At 36.4% G+C, this 25542-nt stretch overlaps 1 protein-coding gene across 1 annotated transcript in view; it reads left to right on the forward strand.

The window, feature by feature from the left end:
* Window positions 1-7214: 7214 nt before the first annotated feature.
* Window positions 7215-25542, forward strand: part of IMPG1 (interphotoreceptor matrix proteoglycan 1) — a gene marked incomplete at its 5' end in the record, with an annotated part of 55988 nt that continues 37660 nt past the window's right edge. The window contains 5 exons of the mRNA XM_083856187.1: window positions 7215-7281; window positions 19814-20047; window positions 22860-23026; window positions 23234-23262; window positions 25399-25466. Of these exons, the coding sequence (XP_083712313.1) occupies window positions 7215-7281; window positions 19814-20047; window positions 22860-23026; window positions 23234-23262; window positions 25399-25466 (565 nt within the window). The remainder of the gene's footprint in view (window positions 7282-19813; window positions 20048-22859; window positions 23027-23233; window positions 23263-25398; window positions 25467-25542) is intronic.

Here is a 25542-nt window from a genome sequence, read left to right on the forward strand (position 1 = left end):
CTCTGTGTGTATTATACTCTGAAATCTTTGCATGTGAATATATCTGCCACGTCAAAGAATCCCTTTGAAAATACTGTTTGGAGCTGAATGTATCTTATAGAAGCCCTGCAGTAATATGAAGTGCTGCTCGCTCTGAGAGTGTCATAGAATGGCTGAGCGAGCAAAGGCCCTGTGCTGATCACCTTGTCCAAACTCCAGGAAGACCAGGGTCAGCTAGAACAGGCTGCTCAGTTGGGTTCTGCATATTTCCAAGAATGTGGCCTTTACAACCTCTCTGGAGACCACATTCTCAGTGTTCAATCACTCTTATATTAAAAAAATCTGTTCAAAGAGAATTTATTATATTTCAGTTTGTACCCATTGCCTCATATCCTTTTGCTTGGCAACACTGAGAAGCCTGGTTCTGCCTCTTTCCTCCCTCTCATCAGGTATTTTTAAATGTTGTTAAGATTCCCCCCTGAGTCATGTCTTCTGAAAGCTAAACAATCCCAGCTGTATTCAGCATGCAGAGTAATACATGTATAATACATTTGGCCTTGTAGGATAGTACACTGAACTGTAAACATTTCCAGACATACAAATCTGCAAGAAGGAAAAAAAAAACTGGAAGTGAGAGGTAACTGACATCTTCATGGAAAAACAAGGTCACGACCTCATTAAATTATACATGACAACTTCTCAAGCTGCTTAATAAAAGTGAAGAGGCAAATTTTTAGTATGAGAACAATGTTACAGTAACTACTTTTGGAACCAATAATAATACATCCTCATTTAAAATAGCCAAATTATATTCAAAATTTTTCTGTTTGGGAGGGACACTGACTAAGTACTCATCTAATTGATATTTCCCTTAAAGCTTTTCAATACCAAAATATCAAAATGCGAAATAAAACCAAGACCTACAGCATGGTTTTAAAGAGAGAAAATGTTTCTATACCCTTATTTTGCATCAGCCACATTTCCAAAAATGCAGCTATGGGATGCACATAAAGCCCCTTTGCTTCAGAGCCCTTCAGAAATAATGGAAAATAATAATAATAAAAAAAATCATTTAACAGTGCAAGACAAGGTAACATGGGATACAAGCAACAAAGCCTGATATAAGAAATGGCAGTGTCACACCGTCATATTATAATAGATAAATCATAAGGGAGCTTATTGGTGATAGCAATAACATCAAAATTATTTTTGTGAGATTCCATGGAGGGAATCAGCAGCAACAATACTGGGAAAACCAGCTTCTGCACATACACAGAACCCATATGTAAACAATGATAAGCACGATACTGTCAGATACATGGAGATAAAATTCCATCAAAAGCATAAAGCAATCTTGTCAGATGAGAGGTTGTTGTATAGTTGACAGACAACCTTCTTCCTGACTTTGCAACTTTGTCAGCAGAGGCTTTACACAGCATTTCTCTGAGTCCAAACACAGCAGATTACTGAAAGCAACTGAAGCAAAAATACCAATATACATAACAGTAGTGTTTAAATTATTTAAAAATTCTCCAAGCTTTGCAAGGCCTAATTAAAGGCAATCTCCACACTATTTCCTATTTTCCTATAGTTTGTTTAAAAATATTGGAATTAAATATTGGAATTAAATTTTTATATTTACTGCTGCTGGACTATGAATTATGATAGCCACTAATTTTGCTAATGACAGTTATCACCACACATATAGATCAGGAAGTTTCAGGCCAGGTCCTTAAGAGTCCTGCTGACTGTCACCTGTCCCTTTCAGAAAACAATAGCAACACCCATCCCATCCAGAAAAAGAAGAGTAAGAAACTCTTAGGTAAAAAATATATACTATTTCCACAATAAATACAAATTTCCACACATTTGCATATATTTTTATATCTTTGGGTAGGTTTTTAATTTCTCTCTCTTTAACCACAGCTTCAGTGGCACACAACCCTGGAGCACACATTAGGGTTTCCAGAAACTCCTGCTACCAGATCAGTCTTGTGCACAGGAAATACAGTCATTTCATACTGCACTCTCACATGGTAAATGTAGAAAGTAAAACCCTGATGAACAAATGCAGATGTTGTGGGTGACAAGGAATAGCTACAAATTGTGAAAGAAAAGAAGTGAACATTGCTAGGCTAAGCAAGAAAGAGTAACTATTATCTTACACTCAAAGAGGGAAAAACTAAGCTAGTGTAAAGATACAACCACATGTAGTACTTTAGACATCTCCCTTTTTGCCTTTTTCTTTCACTGCTAAACATCTTCTATTACCATTAAAAGAAACTGAGCTACCAGCTTTCTTCTGTTTAGAGAAAACATATGGCAAAAGATCCCATCTCTACAGGCTTTCTTCACGTAAAGAGAAGTATTTGATGGCTTCATTTCTTTAAAGCTGATAACTCAATATTCGACTTAATTTGCTACCCTGCTGAGGACAGTCTTGCGAACAGTTAATCTATCAGTTACTCTATCAGCTAAATCTGGAAAGATCCTTTCCCAGCATCAAGAGAAAAGCAGCCTTCCAAGCAGAGGAGAAACATGTTTCAGCTCCTTATGACAGCCCATGATAGAAGCTTAAGGCAGCCGCATGAGTAACAGAAGGCTGTGTGCTGGTATGCAAACAAGTGAACGATAATCTCTTTGAGCAGATGTACTGTAGTCTTTATCTCCATTGACTGGAAGCTAGTGGTCAACCTGCTGTTTTGCTGCTTACTAGGAAAAAACATTTTATTTCCATTTAGATGTTAGAAAATACCAAAGAAAAGTCCTATCACTATCAACATGAGCACTGTTTGTTTATCAGTGATCATCCTAAAGCAGGCTGATGTATTTTCCTCATAATTATGCTGAATTGCTCAATTATTGCCTTGCTTTTTTCATACCCTTATCTCTCTTGTCACACTAAATAGCATCTAAATACATTAATCCTTTTAAGAGTGTACAGTCTAAAAAAGTTCCAGAAGAAAGCAGAGGTAATGGGGTCAAGCAGTTCTCAGAGATACACTGACTGGTAACTCATGTAAAGGTAGGCACACAATACTTCTTCCTGTTATAACTAATAAGGGGTTCTAGGACTTCACAGCTGTGATAGCAACAGTATAACAGCAGAGATTCTTCAAGGCCCCAGAGAAACCTGGAGATATTTTTTGATTGCAGAATTAGTCTAGGGTTATGTTCATGAATGGCAATGAAGAATTGCATCCGTGCATCACCTGCTTCAATTTTGTGTTCAGACTAGAATTCCACCATGGTCTCTGTAACTGCAGAACAGCGGAACATCAGGCTCGTTTTTTTGGAGGAGAGAGGTGTCATAGAAAATAGATGAGTTTGCTTTCAGCCTGAGCAGTAAGCTTCACTTTAATGGAAAGTTAGTCTGAATTAGGGACTAGAGCTTGGTGCCTAAAGGTAGCCATGGATGAGATCAAAGACTCAGTTAATCTACTATCTTATCTGTGTTTATGGCAAATAAATGGATAAAGAAATAATGCAAAGAACAGGAAAGCAAAAGTGACCCAGTTCCCAGCTTGCAGTTCCCAGTGCATTTGACCGATTTTGTGGAATCTGATTTTGCTGCAACTGGAAGAGCTTGTGTATCCCCTTCCCAGATGGTTTTACTGTTCAAAAATGTCTCAAATTCCTTCTTACTCTTAAAGGAAGAAAATTTTTATAATATCATACTTAAATTGGAAATTATTTTGTCTCAGCAAGCTGCCAAGACCAAAAAAAAAAAAAAAAAAAAAAAAAAAAAGCACAGGAAGGTAGGCAATAGATGCCTGAAAATGAAATTGGGTATTTTCCTCTTCTTTCTTCCATCTTACAAGAAAAAAACGAGTCATTTAATAATTCTCTCAACCTTTATATCACTTGTCTTTTAGGCCAAAAAATTTCAAGGCTAGGCAATATTTCCTTATAGGGAAACCCTTCCATTATTCTGATAACTTTCACCACCATCTCATTCAAATTTCTAGTCTTAATAGGCAATACTGATATTGCAGGACTCTTATATGACACACCATTTCATTTTTTTAAAAATTTTCCTTTCCGTTTTATCCCTGCAGATCAGTAAGCTGAGAGACAAGGCTTGATTTGGCCAAATTCAATGGCAGAGAAGGGACCAGAAGAATCCAGGTTTCCTCACTTTTATTCAGAAGCCTGAAGCTCTGCCCAGTGTGTGTTGGTTGCTAAGCATCTATCTGGCTCTTATGGAAATAGTGAATACCAGAGAAATGCTTGAGGTTATTTAAAACTTACTTCAAAATTTTATATCTCCCCTTCCCCAGGGTGAGAAACATCTCTCAGGTAAATGCAGTGTGGAAATTTTAAGGAAAAGAGTTGCCTAGACCAGTAGAGAAATTACTCAAGGTACAGAAATTACCTGAAGTAGAATGGAGATAGCATAGACTTTGGCTGATGGTTTAAAATACAACTTCCTTTTATCCATAACATGAGCTAGCTGACACCCTGATTTACCCACCTAGACAGGGTACCGAAAATTCAGCACTGTGCATAACAACTTCTAGGCCATCTTGATGTGACAACATCCTGAGCCCCAGACTTACCAATAATTTAAAACAAAGATCTTCTGAATGTAGTCCTTGAAGACCTAAACCAACTTGATTTTTTTTTTTTGGCAACCAAAGGAAACAGCTTTAATACTACAGCTTTAGTTGTATTTAAACAGTATATTAGTGATTATTCTAGCTATGTGGAGCAATGCACTCCGATGACCAATAACAAGATGACTTTAACCCATTTGTAAGCACTTATCCTGGGTGAATGGATATTTTGGCACCCAGTTTTGCCCTTCCTATATCTCGGTAGTATATTTGTAATGCACTACTGAATTTCAGTAGAATTTTTTAAATCACCTTTTTAACAATGTATAATTATTGTTGACAGCAAACCAACTAGAAGAAACACTTCTAGATTAATTAATAGTGACCTATAATTAAACTCTGCAGTACTTAGAGATGGAGTGGTCCCTAGATAATATTGCTTTAGTTTTAATGAGTGTTTATCATTCTTGTTTGCTTCCCTTGTGGCAGTTATCAAGGTTAGTTACAAAATTTCTTAATTAAATGGAACTACATAGAAGGTACTGCCTTAGCAGAAAACAGCTTGAAATATTCATGATTTAAGCATAATCTCCAAGTATGCAAACTCCTGCCCTACAAATTTTTAATCATAGTTTTCCTATAGAGCTCAATCTTTTCCTTAAGTCATATCTTGACACTAAAAACAGCCATATTTTAGGATTGTTCCTGTTCCTTTATCTCTGAAAGATAAGAATGTGTTATTAAATGTCTGCCTTCTCCAACATGTGAATGGCTCAAAAATACACTTTCATAAGAAAGCTTTGATACAGGGTTTCCGATTTCTGGCCCAGGCTTCACTAACAGGTTTCTAAAGTAATTAAGTAAATCTCTTTATTGCACATTTTCAAAATGTAGTCTGACAAATTAGATTCCTAATGGAATTAAAGGATCACATTCCTACCAAATTCCATATGGAGTTTGGTATCCAGAGTGCTCTGAGGAAATAATCTGCCTTTCACCAGTTCCACATTCTCAGATGACACCAGAAATGGCAGAATCCAACACCCTGAGAAAAATTCTCTTTGCTTCCAATCGTTGCAGATTGAAAGCTGAAGTAACTGAAAATAAGGTAACATATGGGGGGAACTTCATCTTTCAAATATAACACACATATAAATGTTTGCTAAAGTTTACCTAGTTCACACTAAGTGATGCTTCTATGACTACACTATATACAATATGATTATTATATGTAAAACATGTAAAGACATATAGTGGTATTGCTAAAGAATGATCCTTATGTAATAATAAATTTTTCTTCAGTAGAAATCCTAATCATCTCCACTGTTGCTTTGCGTTGTGCTGCTGGCAAGGTATTCTTAATTTGTTTTGTTGGAACAATAAAACAATGTGCATGAAAGTTTATACACTAGAAAAAAGCAAATGTTGTCTGGTCATAGCCCAGTCTGCACGGTAGCTGGTCTGAGCAGTTAAAATCAGGCAATCTTGTAAAGGGAGGGAGGTTACCATTGTTTAAATCCTAAGTAAAAATAGAATACTGATTGGGTTCAAATGAAGGTTGTTCTTAAAGTAACTTGTGCTTACAGATTCTTGCTGCCAGTCTAGATACTTCTTATGTTAAAGCACTTGGACAAAAAATTTTAAGGGGGAGAGACCACTAGAAATCTCTACCTGGTAGCATTTTCAGATGCAATGCAACAGTAAAAAAAGGTATTGGAAAATAAAAGGGTAAGTATGGAACACTTACACTTGCCCACATGTAACCAGAATAGTTATCTGTGAAACTGGAGCAGAGCTGTTTGAGCAGTGTATTCAGTCACTGCCAATCCTCGGCCTAGTTAGAGCTGCGTGCCTGAAACACCATTTCCCACCACTTTCCCTTTTCCTCTCACTATGCAGCATTTTCCCTGCCCCAGTCACAGTTTGGCATCAGACTGTGCCAGCCCTGAACACTGCTGCTATTTACTGCTGAGTCATCACCTCACCACTGTCACAGAACATCATCATCACTGCTCGGACAGGAGCATTGCAACAGCAACCCTGTGCTACACGAAGGGAGAGAGGATTGCAAGACACAGGCAGCGGAAGGGCTGAGCATTGTACATTCCTTCAGGAAAAAGCTCTCTTAAGGAAGTTTCCTGGGGTTTATGGTCACTGGTTTGGAAACAGCACAAGCAGCTCTCCCTGTGCTCACATGCCATACCTCCAGAACATCCAAAGGATCAATGCTCAAAGGCAATGGGAGCTAGAAGAGACTTCCGTTGTTTATCATGGTGTTGTTGAAGTCTTCTGGGGCTGACAGATGCCGCTCCAGAAGGTTAATAAGATGAAGAAAGCTCTTCCAGCTGGACCGTAAGAGGGATTATGTCTGAGCAGCAGATAAACAGATTATTCCAGAAACAGACACTGCTTTTTTTTAAAACTTCGTCACTCCTGTCTTACCACTCCAGTTCCCCGGGCTAGAAGTGTGGGCGTTGGAGGGGTTCGCCCAGCTCCTGCATTCTGGCACCTCTTGCACTCTGCCTAGTTGCAACTCAATGCAGTCCAAGGCTGGAGACTGAAAAATAAAGACATTTGGGGATTTTAGTTCTCTAAGAAAATAGAATTCTTCTGCTTGACCAAAATATTCTTGTTTGCTTCATGACTGGTCTTGAAAACTGTGAATGATCAATAGACAGCATGCATTTGAAAACTGGATTAATATTTTTGATCATTTGCCTTGCTCTCCAAGTTCAGGGAAGCAGAGGTAAGTTCATATATTAAAGGTTTAGATAAATTTTACATTGCATATGTTGAGAAACAAAATATTTGCAAGATTAAGATTACAGGTTTTTTTGTTTAGAAAAAAATGTGGTGTTTTGACAATTCAACTAGAGACACTATGGTTACTGATACTGCTATAAAGCTGAAAAAGGAAATATTGGCATTATTTCTTAGGTGTGTTTTGCAGGTTTTACAATATCTGTAAGAGATGCCATTTAGCTTCATTTTATCTGAACATGTTCTGTTATGAAAAAATGTTATCTGTGAGACAAATATATGGAAAGTGAAAAAAGGCTGAAAGATCATCTAAGTGTTGAGGTGGTTAAAGACGGCCTTTCATCACTGAAATGAAGAAAAAGTAGCAAAAGATATCTGCATTTACTAGTGAATTAGTTTACTAGTTATTCTGATTATTAAAAACAACATCAAAAACTTCTAGATAGACAAATTCTGGAAGAATACACCATACTGGCAAACATACAAAAAATGGCAATACCAGTAAGGATTAATGTAATAACTATAAAATTATTCACAAGAAAACAGAAATACAGGGAACTGCTCTGTACTCAGTACATCACCTAACTATTGCTCTATTTAAAAACATTTAAAAGTTCACAACATTTATAAAACTACTTCAACAACAAAAAAGAAATTATGGTGATGTGATTTTCCCTAGTTAGTCCCATATTCAAAAGACTTAGAGCTTTGGGGAATGCATTTAATTTTGGAGGAGGTTTCTCATTAACTTTTCCATCTATGCCTTGATATTTGCATAATTGAATTAAAAGCTAACATTACAACTGCCATGTGTGCTCAAGTCAATGACCTTCTAATTTTATGTCAGGTCTGTTAATTAAATGCAAAGAATGTAAAATTATAAAAGATAAGTCTCCTCAATGTTATCTAAATATTTGTTAGGGAGACAGCATGAAATAATAGTTTGCTGTCAATACTATTTCAAAAGTTTTATTTACACATTTAGGGCTTTTTATGAAACCCCTGCTTTTCTTAAAGAAATACAGACCACAGTTCTTGTATCTCAGTTAAATTATGTAAATCTTCTCTAGTGAACAATTAAAGTACTGAAAAAATCCTTGAGAAAATATATAGTTAGGACTAGAATTATGTTTTGTGGCTCTTTAATTTTACTTTTGGATTCTATGCAAATAGTTTAATTTAATCACTAATGATATTTTTGAAATGTGAGAAAAAATGAGAGACTGATGATATTTCATGTCTGACAAGAAAACAAGTTTTATCAAGATGCACTGGTTTTGCATTTAAGTTGCATATTGTGTGATGGAAAGAGACAGAATGAATTCCGGGCAATTCACACGTGCTTGATGGCATCACTGCAGGCCCTATTTATAATTACAGCTTAGAAAGCAATAGTGCTAACAGTGGCATCACATAATTTCACCAACTGCAAATTGCAACTGTATGTTACAATATACTTTCCATAAAAGACCAGAAAAATGATAGGGGGGGCTATCTTGACAGAAAGGAATACTAAATAAGTAGAAATATTCCTCGCCAACAGCTCTATAAAGTGCATGTGGTATGCATAAATGTATAATAATAACAACTTTTTTTTGACATTTAGTCATAACATACATAATATTTTTAAACTATTTGATTTCCAATATACGCACACAGATCTCAAAACCCTTAATGCTTGTCTTGAGAAACTTCTTTTCTAGAGCAGAGATGCTTCCAGAGTTGTTATTTTATGACTTGGCATTAGGGTCAGATACTTAGAGAAAATACTTTTTCAAAGTATATAGGCTCTCTCAGTAGTCTGCATATTTCCATGAATCACTTGTTAGGGCTCCTAACATAGGTGTTTCAAGACCTTTATCATCATTCAAATTTGCAGTACATGTAAACTGTGACAGACTAGGAAATAAGAGACTACAGCTCCATCTGAGACAAACAAACAAACAAACAAAAAAACAACAACAACAACAAAAATCTGCATATTTAAAAGGATAGTCAGTTGATTTTTTTCCTCATGAAAAACTAGAATTCAAATTATTTTCTCACATTTATAGTTAACAAAAAGTTGATTAACAAATACAGAGCTTGCTTAGTAATGTTTTTTGGTCCTTCCTCCCTGTCCCTATTTAAGGACCCACAGAGCCCTTCTCTCATCCATTTGGAGGCTCTCCAGGAGCACCTTCAATTCCACAGTAAACAAACAGGAGACTGTAGAGAGCAAAATAAGAGTTATGGTGTTTAACTTTGGCCATAATTTTGCCTCTGTCCTGAAAAAAATTGTCTCTAGCAATGGAAAGTGAAAGTGAGAGGGATAAAGCCCTGTAACAGCAAAAATCTGTGCTCAAAATCTAAATAGCACACTACTGAACAGCCAGACTAAATACCAAAATGCAGAGGAGCTTTAAACTCTCAAAACTACACCTTGATACTGGGTGCATCCTAGCATTTGATACTGAGAACACAAGGGGCCAGAGAATATTCAAGGCTGTTTTGTGGCATTTTTTATTCAGCAAGCAAATATCTGCTATTTACCCAGCCATTCCTTAGGACACAAAGGCTTTGTGTGTGCTCTATGAAATCATTTTAATTCATTCTGACTCACCCCTTCCCGCTAGGCTGTTCTAATTCAGCAATAAATGTTTCAGATCTTCATTATTATAATTGCCCTCAAAAAAAAAAAAAAAAAAAGAAAAAAAGAAAAGAAAAGGAAAAAAAAAAAAAAAAGTTTAAGCAAATTTGTACCAAAGGAAAATCAAGGAATATAAAGCTTCAAACAAAGAATGAAAACAAGATATATCTGCTTTTTGCACTAAGATTATCTTCTACTCTCATCCATAAAATATGCATTATCATGTTAAAGTTGGCTTTCCTGGTTGGGCTTATAGACTTATGAAAAGTAAGACTTCTTTTTTTCTCTCCTTTCTCAAACAAATGTAACACTACACTGCATATGGGATTTCATCTTCTTTGTTTTCTGGCTAAAAGTCAAACTTTAATATAAATACTAGACAATTGTCACTGAATCCTAAAGATTAATTCCAGAAATAGTCACACCTGTCCCATAGGGACTAGTGAACTACATGTGAATGAATAGCAAGATATGTGGGATTTTTCTCAGAAAACACCTGTGGACAAGATGATCAGTATTAAGTACCAAAGCTTTTCTCCTTCTACAGGACATTCATTTACAGGCTACAAGAAAATAACTGGGGGTCTTAACCTACTAGAAATCCAGATTGTTCATTTCTCAGCTAATTTTGGAGTGTTTGTGGTTTAAGCAGTGCACTAACTGAATGGCCTACACCCATCACATAATAAACATGGTGTTTTCTTTCCAGAAGACAGTTTTTGTTCCACAAAGGAAAATTCTGTATGCATTCTACTGCATTTTGATGCTTTGAAGTATTTTAAATATGTTTTTCTTCTTTTTTTACCTCTAACCTAGTTCCTTTTGGAATTAAAATTAGTCTTCTGATCATTCTCTGTCACATAATTCTTCCATGTTAATCAGGAATTAGGTGCACTATCTTGTACATTCCATGAGGTTTGTACTTCGTAAGCCCAACTGTGTTTCAATTTCTTCCCCTTCAGAATGTGTGATACTGAATCTCATTTTTAAAAAAGAAAGAAATATCTATCTGTTTTCATATAGATGTGTGCTGGCATTTAGTCACTGTCAGCTGCTATTTACTAGACAAAGACTTCAGAACAGTAACCTGTCTGAAAAACATAAGATTAACAATCATCTGGGAGTACCCTGCCACAGCACGGGTGTGTTTATATACCCTTACATAAATTGCAGCATGCCTTATCATTGTGTGCAAGCACACCACCAGTTTTACCCTCACCAAACACCTGCTCTGACAGAGTAACACTATCATCCTCATTTCACAAATGCATGAGGTCCTGAGGGGTGACACACAAGCCGAAGTCCTGGCTTGTAAGAAGCCTTGCAGTCATAAAGCAGGACAGCAGCAGAGGTTGGTGGGCTGGTTCTCAGAGCATCTGCCTGGTTACACAGACATCTGCAAATCAGCAGGACCCAGGCTCACACCGACATAACTAATTGTACTTAGGCCATCATGCTTGTCTTTTCATTGGTGAGGAACTCTACTGGCTTCTAAAGTTCTGCTTCAGTGCAGAGCAAAAATTACCTTCTTTCTGGCCACCCAAATGATTCAATACCTCCCTCAGACTTTAGCCAACTTTATATTGCAATCTTGGTTCCCCTTTTACCTAAAATAGCAGTTTTAGTGGTTGTGTTGCAGGTATACCTTTCATACATATGACTAAGCACAGATCATAGAAACCCCAGAAGTTTCAGGCAGGAAACAGCGATGCACTCATCTTTAATTTTGTGAGTTTGTGGTGATGGCACAAAATGAAGACATTTCTATTCAAGATTTTTTCCCTTTCCTCTTCTCCCTCAAAACTAGATGAATAAGTTGCCATGCTTATATCAAGAATTGGATTAGATGTCCTTCAAACCAAACCTGGTCTATGCAGCTTGATACATAACTAAGTTAAGTAAGTTTAAGTGCAAGTCATGCTCTGTCAAAATGAGGTGGATTCAATTAGCCAGAGACTGTAGATTGTACTGCAGAATGAGTGATCTCAAGCTGTGAGGAAAATCCACCAGTTCCAGTTACACAAGCTGAAGCAAAGAGATGGCACTGGGGCTTCTGGCACCTTTTCACATACCAGACATCCTAATTGTTATCATATGTGAATAGAGTTACCTCAACCCATTCTGCACTGCAACTCTTTGACTCATACCATCAAAACTGTTGAAATGTTGACACACATGGCAAAGCATCACTAGAACTTGAGCTCATGCTGTCTCACTGACTTTCTAAGAGAAGGCTCTACCTCTTGAGAATTACTAATCAGAAAAGAGGAGGGGTGCTCAACTGAGTGTTTTATCACTGCAGTTTGGATGCATCCTTTCATGAACTACTCAAACATTTAAGGCATTTACTTGCATCCTTTGATATTATATCCATATCAATTAATAGAACAGCCCTTCAGGTCAAATGCTTCTAAGATGGCCAAAGAAATATAAATAGATACGTTTCATACATGAGCATTAAAACCAGTCAAACTTCAACGCTGTTTTTAGTCCAGGTTCTGGACTTCAAGCAGATTGTTGCAATATTCACAAACTGGCAATGAAAACATAGATAGCCTTTGATATTTTTTATGAATTCCAGCAGCAGAAGTAAACACAGCTGATGAATAAAAATTTTCACTTTCTGTCTGAAAGAGAACGTAAAAAATTCTACCTTTAAAGAGACATATTACATCTATGAAAACATGAGTTTCTTACTATGGTTTTTTTCAGGTTTCAAGAAAATGTGTCGAAGTCATATGTTGACTCAAAGATTTCAGCATGTTCAATATTAGCGGTGTGTACTGACAGCATTTATTGTGAATGTGGCTTCATCATTAGTATGTGACAACTATATTCACAAAAGCAGGAAAATCTGACCAGTTGCATGTTATACTTTCTATTCTCATCTATAATAGGTAGACAATTTGCTACAATTATTTTCCCATGAATTGTATAATTAATATAATTCAAAGAAGTTACTAAATTATCTGCTTTAGAGAGGGAAACAAAACTGTTTTTCTTTTAAAAGGCCCATGCGTAAATTTCATAAAAACTATTCCAAATTCTTTGTTTCTTCCTGAAGTTGGTTATCAACTGTATTTCTCCACTTGGCATAGAAAACCACACAGATATATGTATGAGCAGAGGAGGAGGGAACCAGCTGAAGGATTTTGATATCTATTTTAACTTCACAGTGTTACCTACTTGCAGAAATTAAATTCTTCACACTTATTGAAATCCAAGAGCACACTGGTCATTGACAGCTATGGTCTTTGGCACCAAAATGTAAATCCAGGTTAATTTGAAGGGTTCTAAAAAATAACCATTACCTAATGCCATCTCCCAGCTTTGAACAAAAACAATTTATCACATTCTCCTTCAGATTTATTTCCATACATGTTCTGAGGTGTAGGTTGTTTAATTATAACCAACATTTAGTATTTTTAACATAAGGATTACAATAGGAATGTATCACAAAGATTCATGGGAGACTTGCACATTACCAGTAACCAGTTTCTTCAACTTTCATAGATATTTAAAGAAGCATTATTATGCATTTCTGACAAGAACCAGGAGTTATTAAAACCTACCATTTTCCTGGATTCTCAAGAAGGAAACCCCTTGGTAAAGATCTAATTTTTAAAATGAACATAGCCTTTAAAAGGTTGAAAATCACAGAACTTACCTTTTAAACAGAAGCCTGGAACGAACTCCTCTCCTGTGTTATAGAGAGCTAGAGTGCAACTTCTGAATATGTGATGTTTTGTCATGCTGAATCCAAGCAAGAGATACAGGGATCAGGCATATTTTGTCTTTTGTATAAAGTCTCCACTGCACAAGCAGAGCCTGGCACCTCCCTAACATGTAAAGTTAATGCTGAGTCTTGCATAATATGAGATATTAGTAGGTACAGGAAGGGTTCTATAGTGCTGAGTGTGTGGCCATAATCTTTGTGGTTCTTGTACAGGAAGTTCACAAGTGAATTTTAGCCAGCTGGAGACAGGATCTTCTGGAAGCCTGCACCTGTCCCTCACAGAGACAGAATTGCCACAATTTGAGATCCAGGCCTCATTCCATAGGCAATGTTACTGTTTCACATTTAAGAATGGAATTTACAAAGCCAATGTACCAAACAGGAATTACCAAGCTCATCATTGTCCATATTCAGTCTGAGAAAATTACTTACTTTTAACATATATCTTAGGCCTCTTTTATTTTTTGGAAATGGAGGCATTCTCAGCCACGATGCCTCTTCTATGGACACTAAGCATCAATATCAGCAGTTTGTCTTTCAGCCAAACCTCCCCACAGTAGTGGATACTGCCCTCACAGCAGCAGCTCACCGGCTAAGTGCACCAAACCTGAAGAATTGAGATCCAAAGTGAGTTTCCCCTTGTGCCTCAGCTACTCCAGTTACAGCCCAGATAAGACCCACCAGGATGCAGCAATCATCATGGCTGCGTCCCTCAGCAATTCCTTTCAAAGTTCTTTCCCTGTGTGCATTAAAAACAGTTCAATAATATACTGGACATGAAGATAAGTTCAAGCAAGCCATATAACCTTGGGTTTAAGGGCACTCAGCTCTCAGACAAGACCTGAGCAGATTAAATATTAGCATTAATTTTTCTAGCATGGAATTCCATACCCTGAACTTTTCAAAACTGTGAGCCTTTATGGTTGTGAAAACACACTTGAAAATGCAAAGCAAACACAGTCAAAGTAGCAGTGGCTGACAAAGCACTGGCAAAGCAGCTCTGAACATCAGCAAGAGTAAAACCTCCACTTTCACATCAGCATGGGAAGATGGAGATTGCTGCACACAGGATACAGGCAGCATTTGGTGATAAAGCCATGCCATATTTTAATCTGTCCCTGCTCATCTAAGCCCCTTCAAATCCAGTTAGACTCTTCCCATGCAACAGACCTGAGGAAAAATGCCATGGAAAAAAAGATCTTAAAAGGAATATAAGGAAAATGTCATGGGCACCCTGCCTGTCACTGGCAGGTGCCATTAGAATGTGGGATCCTCACTATTGCCAGGACAGGAGGAGAGACTTCTAGGTGAAGAGACCAGGTATTAGCTCTCTTTGTACTTTCTATGCTCCATCTGGTGTTTACATTGATCAGCCCACTATAAAATCTCAAGATTAACTTTTCAGGACTAGTCAGCTGTGCTTTTGTTACTGACTCAATTATCAACAAAACGTTGGCCCCACTATAAATTTAGCTTCAACATGTGTACAGATCTTTGCTGAATTAACCTTCCTGATAAGCTTTCCTCACTGTATTTTGACATTTCTCTTTACATAAGCCTTGTCTTTTAATTATTATTTTATTGTGCAGGCAATATGTCTAATTTATCAATCAAGCATTCCTCTCTTTCCTAAGAAGATCCACTGATTTTTCAGACTAATCTGCTCTTTCACACATTTCAAACCTTTTGATGATTTTAATTATTGATTATTCAGACTTCAACAATTTTGTCACCTTCAATTTTGCTGTCAAGTCTTTAGCTACCATATTTTTAGTTCTTCTCGTAGTATTCAATAGCATCTAAATTTTCTCAGGTCAAATAAAAATAAATGTCTAATGGCAAAATAATGCTCTAGATAAATGTTCCTACCCAGAGATTATCTACATTGCTGAAAAATGCAATTTTTCAACTCCATCTCCAACTACCAACTCCAAAATCTGAGGCTTTCCAAAACTAGTACTATTAAGAGAGAGAAGCATCCACTCTATATATCCACTATATTCATCTATGTAGAGAAGCATCCATTTCATTTACACAAAAAGGTACAAACAAGACCCTCTCCCTCCTATGTTTATATTAGTAAATTTAAAAAAAAAACAGCCAAAGTTGACGAATTATCTGAATAACCTTTAACTCCTTTTTCCAGAATCCATTTCAATAGTGATGTACTTTTCCTTTTTTGACATGCAGATTATTAGGAAATATTTGAAATCTGTTCCTCATGCCTGGTTATTTTAGTTAGGGTATAAATTTGATAATGCAGTTCTCAAGAGACACAGGGAAGAGGCCTGGCCTAATTTCAAGAATTTCAGATTTTTAATATGTGAAATGAATACCATTTATCTGCCTGAAACCAAAACCTGAAGAGCAGTACTATGCACTTGAGAGATTGGTATGGATATCAAAGCACGTTGATTAGATCCCATATGAATTAGATTGCTGTGTCATATTTTGAAAATTGTTTTATGTTGTTTTGAAAAAAAAATTGTTATTCATTTAAGTTCAGGACTAGATGTCAAGAACTCCAGAATTTAATAACAGCTGACAGTGATTCTGCAGATAACCTTGATAAAACTACCTCAATATTTTTCTGCAAGTATGGCACATGGAAAATTTGGACATGGTGTGGATTCTTTCATGTGAGAAGAAAGGAGAGTTAGACCTTTGTTTAAGGCATCTTGGAGATTACATGAAGTAGGTAAAGAATTATCAGACTTCTACAGTTATCTGTCCTTCTGCCCAAGAACTATCAAAGAAAAAGAAAAAACTTAAACATACCTTTTAAAACTGAGACAGTCACTTCTGTGAAACAACAGGGTTAAATAATAAAAAGTCAAATTGGGCAGGGTAAATTTGCAGTAAACACTGAGTATGTTAATTTTATGTGCTTGTATTAGAAAAAAAATAGAAAATATTACAGATGGTATTTATTTTAAGAAAAGATAACCAACCTAGTGTTATTTGGATTATTTACATGATGTACTTGTAAAATTTGCATCACTCCAGTTTATTCAATGACTATGTTGCAAAGTAAAAAGATCCACTAATATCTGTGGATTCAATTTCATAGCAGTGTGTGTCTTTTTTGATTTTTTTTCAATCAGGAAACTGAATTCAAGGCTTCTAAAAAGGTATAGATGGATATATTTTAGTAAAATATATGGCTGAAACTTCTGTGAGGCTTAGGTAAAAAATTCTCAGTTAAGAATTTCCACAGACACAGGTGAAAACACTGATCTGAAGAATTATGAGGAAATGTTTATGCCAGAAGGCAAGTTTTCTTTCATCCACAATCAGCAAATATTAGGAAATTCATACTGGACAATCATGTGGAGAGAAAGGCTGGTGCTTTCTCCAACTCAAATTTTGCTTTAGTAAAAAAATGATTCCAAATAATCATGATAATAAAAGTCATTCTAGTAAGAGAAATTTACTAACCATAAGATATAAATTAAATTAAACCTATTGTAATAGATATACTTTAGAAATAGGTAAAAAAAAAAAAAAAAAAAAAAAAAGCACTGAAGGGAAAGAATTAAAAGAAAAATAACTAAAAAATTTATACCCACCCTAAATAGGGTGGCAGAGCATTGCAAACTGAAAGCAGAAAATATCTGGTCTCTTCTCAGAATGAAAAGCCCAAATAAGGACCATAACACAGAGACTTTGAAACCATTAAAACAATCATTTGAGAAGAATCTCCTTTGTCAGTTTTATGAATAGTATAATTCTTAATTCAAGTTAAAGACTTAGAGGTAAATCCTGGTGAAGAAGCAAATCCCCCAAGAAAGGCCCCTGCTCCATACAAAAGCTATCAAAGAGCTTAGTGACAAAATCCTCTGCCCCAGTTGGTCGGGCAGACTGGGCAGCTGGTCCATGGCAGTTAATGCATTTTGTGAAAGGTAACCGACTTACAGCTGGCTACGTCCCATGTGGACTTTTGATTCTCTCTTCTGGAGGATTTCAGGAATCTGCTTTGAGATTTCAATGGCATTGGATCATCTTCTCTCATCCCATGCAACATCCGAATAACTCTGTGTCTCAGCCGATCAGTGTTTGGCCACCTCTGGAGTCTGCTGAACTCAATGATGCATTTTCACAGGGGAAATTCCTTTTATGCAGTTTATGGTTCATGACCTGACATTGATGTGGAAAAATTATTTCCATTTCATGTCAAACATTATATGATTGCATCCTCATTTTAAATTAGCTTGCAACAATTAGGCAGTTACAGGTCTGCAGGTCACTGTCTCTGGCATGCATTAAAAAGTAGTAACAAACAGCTATTGCCTCTGTTTTATAACTTCCTTTCTTTCAGACAATATTCATCACAATCAAGCAGTTGATGCTTTTCCATATCAGAGTAGCACCTAGCTCAAAATAAAGATGTTACTACTATGATTGCTACACAGTAAACAGTGGATGTTCATTTGAAAATTAGTAAGAACTGAGACATACATAGGTAGACATACATATATATGTCCACTGACACACATGGTAGAACCTTGCCCATTCTTCATTTCACATACTATTCTTTTCATAAAAGTATGTTTTTCAATTAATTTTCTCTTATCATTTATCTGCCCACTTTTCTTTAAACATTTAATTAACACAATTCCAAAGTGTCAAGATAATGTGTTTTTAACCTTCCTCATTTTCTCTTGATTTTCCTAAGAACAGGATAATTAGTGTTTGTTATATGCAGCATGACATTTCTTCTTTCTCCAGCATACAGATATTTTTTTACTCTTATTTTCTTGATAGTGCTATTCCTAATGAACTTACTCCTTTTTAACCCTATTATTTCCCCTTATTCTTTCATTAGAAGCTTTCAAACCATTTTTCCAAGTATTTTTTTCGCTTGATTCATCAGGATTTAGGAACACACATACCTTTCTTAAAGTTTTCTAATTATTTCAAATTGTCTTCTATTCTGCTTATATTTTTCCTTTATTTTTCATCATTAATGACTGTATCAAATTACAACAAAAAATGGAATTTCCAAATCTGCTTTAACATCTTGGATAACATGTATAAAATTTTGGAAGATAACCTAAAAGATACTCATTGCTCCTCTCACATGATCCTGCTGTATTTCAGCTCACTTAAATCTGTTTTATACAGTATTTTTAACATTAATTTTTTCTCATTAAATTTAGCTGCTATGTCATGTAATACTGCAACACAAATACTTAGGAAGTGGAACCAGATGAATCCTGAATTTTTGTGATGGTGGTTCCTATGCTTGAAGTTCTCTGACAGCCTAGAAGCTTTTCCATTTTCCATAATGAAATAATTTCATAAGTAAAACTTAATCCCAGGTCTTCAATTCCTAGTCATTGATTTCAGTTTTTCTACTGTAGTTGTTCCATTTTGCCAGGAGCAATTAAAGATTTATTGAAATATGATGCCAGAGCATTCACAACCTTTATCATCCAGTTGCAAAGAAAAAATCATTGTCTCTTCTGATTAATACTTCAGAGGAGCACACTGTGGAGTAAACGAGAGGCTGGAAACGGGCCTTTCTTTTCCCAAAGGCAAAAAAACTCCTGTTCAACTTTTGAAAGTATCAGGGTCTAGTTCTTGGGATAGCTTCAAGGTTATGAACCTGATTTGAAGGGAGATGTTCCTTGAAGCCCAAAGGAAAGATAAGATTTTAAAAACTTAAGGTACAACTATTTCTCATTTTACTTATCTGCTAGTGTAGACATTACTTATCACTGCAATGTAAATTTCCCTACAGGGCGATATGCTCACAAATGAGATACTGTAGCACAAGGTTCAAGCACTTAAGTGTCTTTTGTGGATCTAATCCAAAGTCACTTTTGAAAACAGGATTTAGAGCTTCTAAAACTTTTACCCTGTGTGTCCTGGGGTCATGTGTTGAAATACAAGGAAATTAGTTACCAAGTCACTTGAGCCTCGGTAAATACAAGGAAATTAATTACCAAGTCACTTGAGCCTCAGTTCCCCTGTGTGGTCAGAGACTGCTTCTCCTCAGCATAGTAATTCCATCAGTGCATTGACTCCATTATAATGTAATAAAAAAAATTCTCAAGTCCATGTCCATTTTGAAGATATGAACTTGCACTGGATACCTACTGCCTAGGCAAAGTATCTTTATGTACTTTCTTGTTTTTTGTTTTTTTACAGAAATTCCTAATAAAATAAACCGTGCTGAAGCCAAACATCTTGCAGTCACCTCAGGGTCAGACAAAACAGAAAGAACAACAAAGCGGTCCAGGATATCAACCATAAGGAGAATATTTGACATGGCAAAACACCGAACAAAGAGGTCATCCTTTTTCTCAACTGGTGTGAAAGTTTGCCCACAAGAATCAGTGAAGCAGATTTTAGCCAGTCATCAAGCTTACTATAGATTAAGAGGTAAGATGATTATTGTAGTATGTACTTCCTCCTTCAAAGTCTTTCCTTTAACTGTGAGGAAACAGAGTAATTTTCCAGAATCTTGTTCTTCACCTTTAGGCAGTGTATGTGCTATTGACTTTATGCTTTATTTTTACATAGATAATCAAATATTACATATGCATCAGCAGGGTTCAAGATAGACAGTTACCAGAAGAAAATAAAACAATGCACTCAAAGGACTAATTAACTCAGAGTAATTGCACAGTGTTCTAGCATGGTTGAACATGAAGAACAAATTGTACTTGCATTAGCGTTGAAAGAAGTACAAGCTTTCTCAAAAGAGCAGGTACTGTCATTGCTACTCAAAATCAATAGCACCAGTTTAGACAAGCATTGGATTTATTAAATGGTTATTGCACAAATGTGTTAGTGTATCTGCAGTTCTATTAAGTCTATGGCAGTGTTGGTATACAATAAACGCTGAGATAATTGCCAGCAAGTCATGAAAAAGCTTTCGGAAGAACAAATATTTGAGACATTTTAAAAACAAGACTTTCTCAACTAGGTCAGTTCATTCCCAGCTCTTTTTTTAACTTCCCTTGCCTACAGAAAGCCTATTGAGTTACCATTCCAATTTTTGGTCCAATTTTCTCTCTTCCTTCATCTACCTCTCCCAGTCTTTCATCCTGTAGCTGTTCTATTTTGTATTAGAAAAATGTGTGCATTTGCAGTGCAGCTGGACAGAACAAAGCTAATTCTAAAATCTAGTCAGTATTTCTAAGACACAAGTATCTAAGGCAACATCTACTCCCTAAATCACCTTTCCTTGTCTATTTTTCTTCTTTATCAGATACCATCCATTCACATTCATCTGTGTAACCTGGCTGTTCCTCAGTTCTCTTTCAGGGAACCAAATTAGTTCCCTCTGAAATGAGACCTGGATGTAGATCTGCAAAAATTTTACTCCAGTGGCCACTTGCTATAGGCAGCATGGGAGAACTACACTAATGTCTGTAGCTATTCCTATAGGTATATAAATATTTAGTACCCATTGAAGCATCCAGTGAGCACTAGACAGAAATCTGAAATGTGCCACAGAGGCTAATCCAAAAAGCATTTCTTAAATAGAAATTAATCCAGAAAGTCCCTGAAATTCCCTGGTTACATCTCAGATTGGGCTGAAAACAAGCTATCCTTAAACAGACAGGTATCATTAGCCTGGACTCAAAAAACTGTAACTATGACTCTTTCATTTAAGAAACTGAATATGACAGTACTACCAGCTTTTTGGAGAGCAGCACATCAGCTGGGATATTGGACTCTAAATGTCTTGTAGTGCAAGAAGGTTTAAACTTATACTCCTTTTCCTCAGTGTCTTACACTCACAAAATTTTCTAAGCAGGTGTCAAGCCAGTTCTTCAACTCAAACTGGAGTACTTCCCAAAAAGCAAGCAACAAAACACATTCTGCAGCTGAATAGTTTGCACACTCATTCATAAAAAGGTGTTTCTGCTCCCTCGAACAATTGCATATTTTCCACTGCAATGACGTTCATCAAAACATAAAAAAAATGTCCTTCAAGGAAAGATCAGAACTTCTGGCAAAGACTTCAAAGACTTCTGCCCTCCCAGTTGAGCACGTTAATTTATCTGACAAAACTGATAAATGGAAAAAAAAGTTGGTACACTTGAAAACATGGTGATACAAGCATCATCCTTGAATCTGCCTTTTTTCATGAAAAGGCAATCTGTAGCCATGCTAGAGCCTGTACCCATCTGTGGGACAATCTTACCTTCATTTTGTTTTGGATATATACTTTCAGGTTCTTTTCTGTGTCTATAACCTAGGAGATGACCTCCACCCCTTTCAAGTCCCATGACACATTTGTAACTGAAAAAGCTCTGTGGATCATATTAGTCCTCTAGAGAATTTTTCTAAGAAAATTTAGACAATTTTATTCTTTTTTACATATATATGAATTCCATGTTTCCGGGGATGCGCACACAACACAATACAGCTCAGATGTAGGAGCTCAGACAGTTGCTGTTGGATACTTGAGCCTACTGTGACCTTATACCAACTCTGAGGTAATACACCATAGCTTAGGTCACCATGAGGACAGTGCTTTATGTGGGGCAAACTGGGAGAACACACTACAATGCCTCCTCAACTGGTCATGTGTCATGTTTATCTGGTAACTGGATTACTTATCATCAGATGGTATATCTTCATTCAGCAGTAACTGGTCAGAAAAACAAATATCAGAGATCTGCAAGAGAAAGGAGATAGAAAGTAGCTTTGATTGCTAGCTCACAACAAATAAATCTCTTCAAAAGACAGCCTGTTCATTTTTAATAACCTGACCACATCTGCTCCACATGCAGCTGCTCTACTGGGAGGGCAGGTCGTTCCTGAGGTATTATTGAGGGGCCCTAACACAGCTAGGTGAGTACACCCCTACAGCAAGTTTAGAGTATACTTACTGCACTAATTTCAGAGACACCAATATTTTAGATAATGCAGATAATGAACTCACTCTAAGCCGAAGAAGGTATCAAGTATTGAAAATAAATGTCCCATCTCACAGTAATGAGCTCTGCAAAGTGCTAAAGGCAACAGCTTTTAAATTACTAACAAGTTTTGGTTAAAATGGTTTTTCTAATAAGTTTGAAAATCCCCTTCTCTAAAAGAATTTTTAAACACCATTTTGAAGAAGTGTGTTCCTTCATCTTGAGTGATGAATGTGTAAATGCCAAATCACTGTTAAAAGGCTTTCAAATTTACTATTTGGTACAAAGCATCTATCCCCAGCCCCTTTCTTCTTACTCAGTCTGCCAGGAAGCTGTGTGGGAAGCCTTTCGTATTTTTCTGGATCGGATTCCTGATACTTCTGAATATCAGAACTGGGTTACTGCCTGCCAAAGGGAAACCTTTTGCATATTCGACATAGGCAAGAACTTCAGCAATTCCCCAGAGCACCTGGAAATAATTCAACGGGTAAGGATTACTCACATTTGTTTAGAAACTGGGAGAGACTTCCAAGTCCCTCCCCATCTGCTTATTTAAGGGCAAAGTATTGCTCAGGAAAAGGAGGGGTTGTGTCTTAGAAGGAAAACATGAAAGTATACTAAACAAAAGAGCTAAGAGGCTCAATGGTTGGATACACCCACTAGTAAAATGCTGTTTTTCTTAATCTTTTTGCAGCGAGTAAAACATAGAACCTTCCAGGAAAGGTAAGTAGCACAAGTAGAACCTTGCCACTTGATGTTACTGCCTTCTTTGAAAAGATATGTGTAGGTGTGTGTGGATGTGAGCAGATATTCAGATAGCACTGTGGTGTATTTGGTATGTGCTGTGAGAGGTGTGTATATCATAGGACACAGTAATTGAATAATAAATAATGGATATGGCCAAATGTCAGTTACCTGGTCATTTCAAAACACCACTGAATGTTTTCTTAGACTAATGTGAGCATGAAATCCAGATAGAGACATAGCTTTGCATTAGGCTAGTGTTGACTGGGAGTGTGAAAAAGTGGCTATAATTCTCAAAAGGAAAGTCAGCTTAATAAAAGTTTAGCTGAGAGGCTACATTAGACAGCAACATGAAAACTCTATGCCTTCACTTTAGATTTCTCCTGTATTTTTTTACACCATGACAGTGTTAATTAATGTGATACTTTATTCTAGAAACTCTTTGGAAAAAGTATGCTCCTGGCAATGCTCAGAAATTGGAGAATGGCAGGATTAAAGCTACCATACTGAACTCTTGTTCTCTGTATATAAATACTATAATGCAGCCAGACAAATCATTGTCCACAACTTCTGACTGATATATTGTTTTTTTCCTTCAAGTTTTCTCTGATTTTGAAGAGATTTTCAGGCAAATAATCTTTTCCATTCATAGGTTACACTGTCTCATGATCACAGAGGTCCTACGTATCTTAATTAATTCTGACATGGGAGATCTGACCTACCTTTAATAATGTAGGGCCTAATTGAACTCCCCTGGAAGTCCAAAGGGAGGCCTTTTCATTCATCCTAGTGCGAGCAGCAGCAGCAAGGCATTAGTGAAGTGACTGATCTCAGAGTTCTTAGGATCTTTGTGAACAGTATTGTTTTCCCCAGACACAGAACAGAAAGTGAAGTAAATTCCATGAAATTGCTTGTACCTGAGCTGGAAATACAGACAGCAATGATTATGCATGGTTGGACTTCATCTTTACTACTGTGTGGCTTAGAAAATATTTTGTATCTTCTGTCAATGTCATGTAGAAAAATCAGTCTCCAAATATAGATACAACACATAACTAGTTATTGTGAAAACATTACAAATAATACTTCAGTTCTCACCAGCAAGATATCCTAGAGGATGTGATAAATCAGTTGTCATTCATTCATGTTCTTTATTTATGTTATTAAACATCTAGGTTGCTCCTGTATAGAAATGCAGCTCAGACACCTTTTCTGTCTACACTACAAGCTTTATGCTGTCTCAGTTAACACCACACTACAAATCTGTAGTGTCCTTAGTTCTTTTATTGATGCCGCTTTTCGCAAATACTCCATCTGTATGCACTGCATAAAATTTGAGGAATTATACTTTACTCCCCAATTTCAGGAGAGAAAAATCTCAAAATACCTCTTAGAAGATTCTTATCTAAAAACCTAAATTTTCCCAAAATCAAGAACAATTTGGTTTTAAGGCTGTAGAATATAATTTCTATTCCAAGTGAAAGAATCTTTAATACACTAACATTTCTATATCTCAAAATAATCTAGATTCAGGAACCTGATTTGATACCATAATTATTTGGAAGCATCCTTATGGTATTATAATGCAGGCTGACAACTGAAAAATAAGCCCACCTTCCATTTTCTCACACCCCACCATATGAAACACACCTGGAACCTGAAATGTCCATTGGCTCTAAAAATAGAAGAATCCCAAAGCTCTCATTGAACTATTTCGACAATGAGAAATAGCAAAGAAGACAAATGTTGATTTAGGCGATGTACAAGAAGTCTTGCTTCCATTTTAGACAGTGGTCAACCCTTCACTGACCTCCAAGAGTGAAAAATAAAACCAGACTCAGTACACTAATTTAATCTCTGTGATCCCATCCCTCTGCTGGCATTGATAAAATCTGTCACAAAACCTCATGAGCAGATTCCTGACAGAACTGTAGTCTTATGCTGTTCCACTGACTGTTCAACCAGGTCACAAAATATTCTCTTAGAGGTAACTTCTCTCATTTAAACTACACTTAACACAGGGATAATTTCTATATGTTTTTGGTGTTTTACACTTTTGTCATTGCTGGTACAATATGCAGATAATGAAATCACTTATTTCTATTTGATTGGCAGGAAAGATGAAATATCAGCAGAGAAAATAGGAGGCAAAAAGGTGGAGGACATTCCCTCAGTTTCTACAGGTAAAATCAAATCTGCTTGTTTTGTGTCTGCCTGTTAAATAAAATTATTAAGACCAATGATTCTTCAGTCTTAGAA

This window comes from Zosterops lateralis (genome assembly GCF_965231275.1).
Source record: "Zosterops lateralis genome assembly, chromosome: 3".
Classification (NCBI taxonomy): domain Eukaryota; kingdom Metazoa; phylum Chordata; class Aves; order Passeriformes; family Zosteropidae; genus Zosterops; species Zosterops lateralis.